This window comes from Anastrepha obliqua, chromosome 1, assembly GCF_027943255.1.
Source record: "Anastrepha obliqua isolate idAnaObli1 chromosome 1, idAnaObli1_1.0, whole genome shotgun sequence".
In the NCBI taxonomy this organism is placed as follows: domain Eukaryota; kingdom Metazoa; phylum Arthropoda; class Insecta; order Diptera; family Tephritidae; genus Anastrepha; species Anastrepha obliqua.
In genome coordinates, this window is record NC_072892.1 from 181,096,737 (window position 1) to 181,107,254 (window position 10,518).

Sequence of the window (10,518 nt, forward strand, 5' to 3'; positions counted from 1 at the left end):
AGCTAAAAGCGAAAAATAAAGTAACTGTTTTGGGAAGACGTCACCTTCTGCATTCAATACGTCTTGGAGTCAAGGCGTATCTATAGAAGGTGGTGTGATTAGAGTGGTTGATTCCTTCTTCTTCAATTCGCAAATAATTTAGAAATGACAGTAAAACAGAGTGATGGAAAGTTGTTGTTGTGTTGTAAATGCGCGGCAAACTAATTTTATCTATTTGCTATTCATTCCATACTTCTATTTTCTTGCCCTTGACAGTTCTAGTTTAAAAAATATTGCTGTTGCTCGAATGCAAGGCGAATTTATTACAGGTGACAGCAAACACATATAAGTAAAACCCTACATGTATTTGTTGTTGCGTTTGGTGCAAGCATCATGTCAAAATCAGCAAGCAAATGTAAACATACGAATGTAAACATACCAATACATACAAACAAAGCATATCATTTTGACGTAAGCCATACCTACGGCGAAAAATTCAGCTGGGTGAATGCTGTCACCTTATTAAATCCACCTTGCTCGAATGCTACCACCTTGAACAGATTCGCCGTAGCTGGAGTTTTGTTTTGCGAAAATAGCAAATGCAATAATGATAGGATATTGTATTCCTGCACCGTTGACACAACTCCAGAATTACGTCAGTTCAACACCTGGTTTTCTTTGAATGGGATTATAGAAAAACAAATTTAATGAACAGAATTCACGAATTTATCTGCTTTCGGTTAGCATTTATTCTAACAGTTTTGAAATGTAAAAGTTTTTATTTTACGAAACGTTCCGTTACATATAAAGGGTATTTCAAAAGACGCGCCTCGATGTTGTTTGAAAATAAAACACATAAAAATTTAGATTTGTTCAGGTTTCGCTATTTTTATTCAAACTAAAGCACTTAACGATTTTATGTGAAAAATTACATTATTTAAATGTCCAACGTGCGTACGTCTAGAGGTAGATTCCACCAAAGAGTCGATTCGTGAATGTCTAATTGGACTGGGATTTGCTATAATGTAACATGAGAAATTTTAGGCAAACTATAATGTCTTATTTAATGAAACTTGGTGGAGATGTTAGGGAGTGGTTCAGGAACAACCTTTATAACTCCCATTTATTCCGGAAATAATTGTTTGGTAATTATTTGCATTCAAAGTGCGCTCGGGAACTTCACTATAGTTTGGCATATTATAATACATATTTTTCTAAACTTCTCTTAAATTCACAAAATATACAGTCACACGCGCGTTTTTGTTTTTTTATATACTTGTATTCGAAATATTTCAATAAAAATGAAATGCAAATGCATTTACCCATATCATCACTTTTCAATTTTAAACGCGAATAAGAATTAATTGGAATTGACGACAGTTAGCGTTGCCGGACGCCTGCAAATGAAAAGAAAAATATGAACAAAAATGAAGTATTTCAGTTTTATTTTTTCAAAGAACGTTACATTATGCTAAGTTTTTCCCCCAAATTGTTTTCAGCTACATATGCAGTACAGCAGCAATATTCGCAAGAGAACGTCTAGTTTGTTGTGATAGTCCTGTGTCTATCCTCGATATAACCAATTTCTTGAAATTGTTTCACCAACCTTTGAATTGTCGATTATTAGGATTCCAACAAAAAAAACACACAAATAATATATTGTTCTTAAAGACCGACCGTTTTCATAACAAGTTTTAATAATTTTAACTCGTTTAAAATTGTACATCTATTTTCTTGAAAAATGTCAAAGTGACACAAAAAAGGTACCGTCGAGACAAGGTGGATTTATTAAGGTGACAGCATTCACCCAGCTGAATTTTTCACTGTAGGTATGGCTTACGTCAAAATGATATGCTTTGTTTGTATGTATTGGTATGTTTACATTTGCTTGCTGATTTTGACGTGATGGTTGGACCAAACGCAACAACAAATACATGTAGGGTTTTACTTATATGTGTTTGCTGTCACCTGTAATAAATTCGCCTTGCGTCGAGATATTATTCACTGACATCTAGGCGTCACTTTTGAAAGACCCTTTACTTATAAAAGCCAACCACCTGTTAACGGCACTCATTTGCATGGAAACATAACATGCGAAAGAGGAAGAATTAAATCAATAAATATGTTTCCAATATAATTTATAGGACACAAGAATTATAGAATATAATATTATTTCTGCCTTGAGTGGTATTCTACAAGCTACTGAATGGAAGTATTCATACATATTTAAGGTCTGCTCTTACATGAAAGTTGTAGTTGTAAAAAATATAACAGGATGCTGACTGGAAGTCTTCAGGCATTTCCTCTTTCAAAAGTTCTGTCAACAGAACCAACCGACAAACTTCCGTCAGTTTTGTTTAATTAAAATATTTTTGGAGCGTTTCTTTCACTTTAATCGTGCACACGTGCCGCTTGGCTTGGCTGCATAAATTGTTTAATGTATTTTTATGAGTTATTTACCGTTAAAAAAGCAAAACTCAACACTCTCAAGGGTATGTGAATTTATTTTATGTATATCTGCATTGGTATAGTTTTTTTATAAGTTTAGTGTTACACTCCTCGCGATGCACCTCAAGTCCTTATTGCGCAACATGCAGAAATATCCATAGAGAAATTCCTTAAAGGTTGTATATGTACTACGCGCAAACTAATATGGGCTTGCATCAAGGCGAATTGAATACTTAAATATTTGTATCATTCTTGGGCTTGCATAAACTAATTTTCGGCGATTTATGTGGCTGCTATGGAGACCCAATACCACAGATACAAAGCTCATGCGTGTTCCATTGGCGCCACTCTCACTTCATGCATGCACTACTAATCGTTGAGCTTAAACATACTTACTCCTTTTCGGGGTCACTGTAACCATGGCGCCAACATACATTATAACCTCGATTCATTTTAAAGGGGGTAATTCCAAAAGCTCCAAATACGCCAACAATATTGATATGCACATATACATACGTACACAGCATATGGACAAACAGATTATGGATTGTCTGTGGACGTGCGCAAATTGGGATGCGCAGTTGCGGGGCAAAGGAATAGACTGATGCTGTGATATGCTCACTAGAATATTGTATTATGTGGCCTCCGCTTGGCATTGACATTGTTGTCATAGTGGAAGCCATTTGACGCCCCCCATTTAATTATACGATTTGTGAGTCTAACCGCAGGGGTGAGGTTCGGCACTTGGTGTTACGTGTAAATAACACAGAAGCGGGGGCGGAAACGGATGAACTTTACGAAAGCTTGCTACGGTAGGTGTGACAGTGGCAATGAGTAGCTAATGGTTTTTTGCCTTGGCATTTGTTTTTTTTTTTTTGTCAACTTTTTGTAAATCAATGCCAATTGGCTGGTCTACATAGAGACACAGGATGCTGGCGGTGAGTGGGAGAGCATATACAAGTACAATAAACCAGACGATAGAGCAGCAGATTCGTAGAGAATATATTCGTTAGAAAAGTGGTGCGCAAAGAAAATATGTAGGAGTGGAAAGAAAGAAACATGGGAAAGAAAGAATGCTTACGATGGAACGAAAGACACATTAAAAATAAAATTTTATTAATTACTTTTTGGTTTTGTTTTTGTTCGCATTTTTAGCCTTCATTTTTGTCGCGCTTTGCATCAATGATTTCTGTACTTTTTTGGTTTTGTTTTTTTCTTGTTTGCATAACGTAATTAATATTATATCTTAATATCAGCATATAATAAATATTATACTCGTCTTCCTTTGCTGTCTCTGCATTTACGTTAGCTTTATAATTAGTTTTCATATTCCATATTAACGTTAAGTATTTGTATTTGTATATAGTATGTATGTACGTATTCGTATGTATAGGGGTAGGTAATTGTTACATTATTACACTTGTAAATTTTCATTACAATATTATTGTTTTAATTCATCGTAATTGCATCAAGTTGCATATATGTATGTATGTATATATTTTCAATACATTATTGTTTTTCGTTTTGCTTAGCCTTTTCTTCTATGTATGTATGTATGTATATAATTATTAAATCCATTTTTAAATTGTTTTAATTTCAATATTTGTTATTCCAACATGAGACTACTAAACCACCGTTAGCGTTATGTAGATACTATATCTTTCTGTTATCGTGGGTTGTTTGCATTCAACGCTTCTTCGTCACTGTGGGACTCGCTGCCCTGCAAAAACTATTTATTGTTTTATCAGCACTTCAGCTGATTGGTTTCTATTTGCTATTCAAGTGGCAGTGCCACACAAAAATTAAAACGGACAAGCTTTCGTTGAAAAAAAGGTGGTATTTACATACATTCTTAAGAAAACATTAAAAAATGAACAAAATATGTATTTAACGTCATACAAAATAAACACAGGCTTAGCGAAAACAATACGAGTCAAGAAAGCTAAAATTGAAAATAAAGTGAAAAAGTGGGAACAGAGCGCAGAATGAAAATGAAACAAATTGAAGAAGTTGAAACAAAGTACAAATTTCAACGGAAAAACACCAATTTTCTTTAAAACAGAAAAGCCAAAGTTTCTTCTAATTGACTTCACTTTATTTATCGATTCGTCAACAACTCTCCCTAAGTAGCTCTTTATAAAAGGCAGCAAACTTTTTGTTATTTAACATATTTGACACAGAAACGTATAGCGATTATCGGCTTAAGCTATTCAAACAAACCTACGAATAGCCTTGCCTTATAGTTTGCTTCAAGCAAAAAAACTTCAAAATTTTCTGAAACCACACTTCCAGCACTGGGATCACAAAGCCCGTGCGTACATTTGCCCTCTTAAATGAGCTTCAATACATGTTTGTTTCTCATGTCTATTATATATTTTCTGTTACTTAACAGCTTAATTACAATAATAATGTTAACAAATTAAAATAGTTTTTTTTAACACAGCAAAATTGTAAAACCTATCCGTTTTCTTTTCTGGACCACTGCAAAATTTTGTTTTCAGTTTTTATATTTCGTTTAGTTAGTGGCTTCACTTATGACACTTTTCGCTTTTGTTTTTTAATATCAGTGTGTTTTTTCTTTGAAATACAATACAGTTCAAATGGTTTTACTTCTAACTTGTAAGTTTTAATGTTTTGTTTTTATATTTAATTTAAGGTCTTTTCAATAAATGTATAAGGTATATTTAAGGTATTTAGGAATTTAGGAGCTCTCGCTCTCGTGTTTCTTTAAATTTATTTTCTTATATGCTTTTGTTTTTTTTGTTTTTATTTCGCCTCGAAAACATATATGAGATTAATGTAAGATTTATAATAAATATACACGCATATATTATTTTGTATTATGCTTAATAAATACATATATAAATATAAATAACAAAACAACACACACAATACAGGTAAGTTAAGAGCAAGAAATGGGAACAGGGCGTAAGTTCGTGTAAGTTTGTGTTTATCGTATATGGTATGTGATGACTTAAGAATGGCAACAATGGCGGGTGATAACTTTATGAAAGATTAGTCCGATAGGTAGGCAATAAGATAGGAGTTACATAAATACTCATAGTAGCACAATTTTCATTTTATATTGATTACAAACATCAGGTTAAAAGTACCGTCATTTTGAATTGAATGTAATTGAAGTATTTATGAATTGATCTTTGAAATTTTATAAATCTTAATTTCCATTGAGTTTAATAATTATAATAAATACACATTTCAATTTGTTTGCGATTTTTCTTTGTTTTTTTTTTTTTTGTTTAGTTTGTTTGTAATGTTTTTAGCAGCTTTAAATTTAATTAACCGTTAGATTTAATTTTAAATAATTAATTATTGTTTGTCAACTAGTTGCTTATGGAGTGATGATGAAGTGCTTTGCTCTCATCAATGCAGCTTAGCGTGCTCCCCTTAATTGCCATTGGGCAGTGGTACAACAACTTGCACATATGACTGTGGGAAGTAGCCGGTGCGTCCATTCAAGGAGCCTTCATACCAATTGTCGTCAACGCGACTTAACAACGTAATAGTATCGTTTTCTTTGAAGCCCAATTCGCCTGGATTCTCTGGCTCAAAATCGTACAGTGCCTGGCAGCAAGGCTGCTGGCGCTGTGGTGTAGTGGCTCCCGCCACCAGCGACTTGGCTGGTGAGCGCAAGGGCGAGGGTAGCGGTGATGCCGCTGAAGCCCTATGTGCCGGTGTGCTCACGCTGTCCGTGTCGTTAGCGCCGGTGCCATCAAGATTGAGATCCAATAGCGTCTTGGGCACAAATTCAGCTTTTGGTCGGGCTTCGGCCTCCTCACGCTTTTCATGAAGTGTCTCCTGCAAGCCGCGCAGTATTTCTGCGCACTGCGAGTGGAATTCGTAAAGCGCCTCAGCGAACGTTACCAATTGTGACACGTGTTCTGTGTCGTTTTCGAGCAAGTTAAACATGCCCATTTGCGCTAAATGCAGCGATTCGGCAAATTTCTCCTCGGCGCTACGAATCTCCTCGTCTTTAGCTTGCCGGCGACGCTTGCAGTCAAAGTCGAGGCGTCGCCCCTGCAACTTCTTACGGTGATGCATCACTTCCTTTAGCTCTTTAGTCTGTAGGTGATGCAGTGGTTCTAAGACATTTTGTTTTATATTGTCATCGAGTGAGTATTTTACATCAGCCATTTGTTTCAGCGCTTCACCAAATTCGACAAGCGCCTGCGCGAATACGCTATTGTCCTCACCCAATTTTTTTCCGTACATTAGCATGCAATCGGCGAGTAGACCTTCAGCTTGTGGATACGTATTCGATTTAGCCTGGCCGGACAGTTTGGAGATGCCCTTGACGGCAGCCATTTTTGCACGCGCCGTTGGATTGGGCTGCAGGAATTCCTTTGTCTTCATCTGCAGCTCTTCGACCAGTTCAACGGTGACGTCCGTCTTGCGCTCCATTTCCATGAAGTCCATATCCAGCTTAGTGCCCTCCGCCCCACCCATTTTTTCCGTCACATACTGGTTCGCCTTGTTAATTTGTTTTTTCAATCCTGCGAACGCCATCACTGCTACTTTCGCTTTTTTTCACTTGGTCTCCTCAGTGCACACAGCGATTTTCACTAGAGCAATTATTTTCGCGTATTTCTGGTTTTTCAAACACCGATGTGATTTATCGGACTTTCGATTTGCACTTGGAAGCTGTTTCTGGTTTGATTTTCCGCTTTTCTTCGATGAAATTAACTTTTTTCTACTTTTTGCGCTGATGGACTTTTCTCGCGCTGCAAATCGATATTTCACATCCAAAGAATTTGTGTACTTCGTAGCGGAGCTTTTAGTGTGTGTTGGAGATAGGAGAAGAAATGACTGGAAAAACTGTTTTGCACTGCGCTAACGTGCTCCAACTAACGGGTGGGGGGGGATTACGTACTTGACAAATTGACAGTTAGTAAATTTGGGGCTGTTTCTGACATTCGTATAAAAGCTCCACTGTTGTTGGTAACGCAGGTGAGGAAGGATGGTAAAGAAGTTCGAGAACAACGGCTAAGCAGTGAAACAGAGATGTATTTCATCTCTTAGGGGATTTTGTTAATAAGCGGTAGATTAATCGAAATGCATTTTGAAGTACTCTTCCTAAATTAAAAATCTCACGCATACATAAACATGTAATTTTCCCACTCACAGTATATATATTTAATGGTATGTACATTATTTGATTAATATGCTAAATATTTTTAACACTCTTTCAATAAAAAACATTATTTTAGGCACTTGCTGCCGTTTGTGCTGATTCTTCGGTGTTTGCTACAGCCTGAGCGCGCGCCTTTGCTTCGTCATCAATAGCTTTCAACTCGGCCTTTGATTTTGACAGTTGTAAGGCAACACAGCGCATTTGAAACCACGGAAGTGTGGTCACAGTACTGCAACTAGTGAATCCCAGCTCAGAACTGCTCATGGTGTCCAGCACACGTTGCTGTAAATCGGCTGGTAAATCAGGTGTTGCAAGCAGCTTTTGGGCTTCTGAATTCAATACTACATTTTGGAAGAACTCAGGTGGCGGAGGGCCCAGACGTCCAATCCCAATCCCAAGACCCAAGCCAAGGTTTAGTTGCGCCTGAAAGGTGAGATCATTTTAAATGGCTATCACAAATTATGTTTTTTTATATTCCGAAATTTCATAATTGCAGTTGAATTCCCTACCTTTGCTGCTACAACACCACTAACTATGAGAAAAATGAGTAGCAATTTCATGATGGTGAAACTTTGCTACCGCTTAGAAAATTTGAATATTCGTTAGTCACACTTTTCGTATTTGATTTTTGCCGCATTGGCTGCGAGCGTCTTTTATATCAAAAGCTAATTGGGAGCTTATCTCGATTATGCGTAAATTTTTCCTTTAAGTTGCTTATTTGCATGATTCTGCATTTGATTTACACAAAATGTCCCATTAGTTGCATAGGCGCAGGCTTCTCGCTGCAAGTCGCTGCTGTTATCTTTAGTTTCCACTGCTGATTTACGCAGCTATTATTATTTACCTTACATCCACAAGAATTAACAGTTATAATGAATCCAGTTACGCACTGAATGCATTTCGTAAATCACTTTTACTGCAGTCGATGACTAAGCGACAATGAATTGCAATTTGACCTTTTTTGTTAGAAATTATAACTGTAAGAATTAAAAAAATTGCTTTGCTTAAAAATTGGTTTAATACTAAAAATCTTTAAATCCATCCAGAGCAAAGAAAAAAAAAACGAAAAATAAAATACAAAAAAAAATTAGTTCTGTTTAAAAATTGGTTTAATACTAAAAAATAAGTGTATGAATAGCTGCGGCATACAAACAAACAAGCAATGGAGTGCGTAAAAGTCAAAATAAATAATTTCATCACTCAAAATAATTTTTTTATTTAGTAAAAAGTTATTCAAAAACAAAGTTGGAATTTCATTTTGTGCCACCTACTAGTTTCGTCCGCCGAATGGATTCGTGCGTGACTACCATTCGGAATTTGGAGAGAACGTAGGTTCGAATCTCGGGGGAACACCAAAATGAAGAAAAACATGTTTCTAATAGCGGTCGCCCCTTGGCAGGCAATGGCAAACCTCCGAGTGTATTTCTGCCATGAAAAAGCTCCTCATAAAAATATCTGCCGTTCGGAGTCGGCTTGAAACTGTAGGCCCCTCCATTTGTGGAACAACATCAAGACGCACACCACAAAGAAGAGGAGGAGCTCGGCCAAACACCCAAAAAGGGTGTACGCGTCAGTTAAATCCATTCACAACAACAAAAAAAATTAATAATAATAAAGAAACTTAAAATTTGTGTACAGCACTAAAAACATATACTCAAGAAGAAACTGATTGGAACCGACAAGAGGTGAGGTTCAGATAGGGCTAAATTCCTGGGCCGCAGCCCTTGGTTGGGAAAAACTCGAGTGGTTGTTGTAGCAGCAAAAACATTCCCCATATATGTAAAAGGAGTGCTGTTGGAGTGACAGTCTTTTTCCGGATATATAGTAAATCCGGGTCATTCCGGTAACGTAGAACCGACTGCTAAAGTGATAGTCCTTGGCCGAATACAAACCCGAGTCATTCCGGTATGCAGAATCGGCTGCCATGGGAATGACTAAAACCGACTAAAAAACAAGTACAACTACTGGACCGGGCAGTATACAGACAGACGTTAAACGACATTTATCCGGAGACTCTTACCACCTTTCTAAGCTCCGGACCCCCGAATGCCGTTATTGGAAACCAACCACCAGCCATCGCATACGAAGAGCTTCAGCTGCCTCTGAGACCCGCGTAACTTTGGGTCAATTACGTTCTGGATATTGCATTGGTTAAGTTCCATCTTATTCATAATAGATACCGACATTCTCAGCATATGTTTGGCGTGTGCAGACACTCTACACGACACTAACCACCTTTTCACATGCTCTCTCAAACCCACTCAACTAACATCCTTCTCCTATGGACTCAACCCGTCGAAACAGTACACTTACTGGGTCTACCGCTAGATGATGACGATCGGTGACTACACCACAACGACAGGGCTTAATAAATTATGTTACTACAACAACAACAACAATAGTGGAACCGACAGAAGAACTAGTCAATATCATCTCGTAGATCCCTCGGAGGTGTGGGTGTCGCTATTCGAGGAACACGCTTGATGGTGACGAACCCACCACTAATTGAAGAGTGGGCCGCGAGTTGGTCCGCAGGGAAGTAAAACTCAGCAACTACTGGTAGGAAACACATAGAAAGGGTGAGAGAAAAACCTCATAGAGATGCAGTAGCCAACTGGGATCAGGTTAACCATATTTCCTCGGTAGAATATCAAAACGGAATCAGAACCGAGAAACACATCAAGAAGCGCAGCGTCTGATCCTCGTCGGGCTAATCACCGATAAGAAAGATCGAAATCACGGCAGCAAACAGATTCGCCAGCGGAAAGGAGTGCGGTGTACTTGTGTTATATAATTCTGGGAAGACAAGGAGGAGTCAGAGGCCTACAAGTCACCCGAGGTTTGAAGAACCATTCGACCCTTACAAGGGGAAGGGTAAAACTCCAACTCTGGCTGTGTCTGGACATTCTAGCGGAGTAGATGGTCTTATAAGTGCGAGCCTG

The 10,518-nt window shown here is 37.6% G+C and overlaps 2 protein-coding genes across 2 annotated transcripts; both read right to left on the reverse strand.

Moving 5' to 3' along the window:
- Positions 1–3,504: 3,504 nt before the first annotated feature.
- LOC129242705 (endophilin-A) lies at positions 3,505–7,301 on the reverse strand. Its single transcript, XM_054879506.1, has one exon. It carries the CDS (start codon positions 6,949–6,951, stop codon positions 5,833–5,835), a length of 1,119 nt encoding a protein of 372 aa, XP_054735481.1. The 5' UTR covers positions 6,952–7,301; the 3' UTR covers positions 3,505–5,832.
- Positions 7,302–7,648: 347 nt separating this feature from the next.
- On the reverse strand, positions 7,649–8,221 carry LOC129238827 (uncharacterized). The gene is made up of 2 exons (XM_054874024.1): positions 8,086–8,221; positions 7,649–7,999 (listed from the first exon to the last, which is right to left on the reverse strand). The coding sequence occupies exons 1-2, from the start codon at positions 8,134–8,136 to the stop codon at positions 7,649–7,651; spliced, it is 402 nt and encodes a 133-aa protein (XP_054729999.1). The 5' UTR covers positions 8,137–8,221.
- Positions 8,222–10,518: the final 2,297 nt, after the last annotated feature.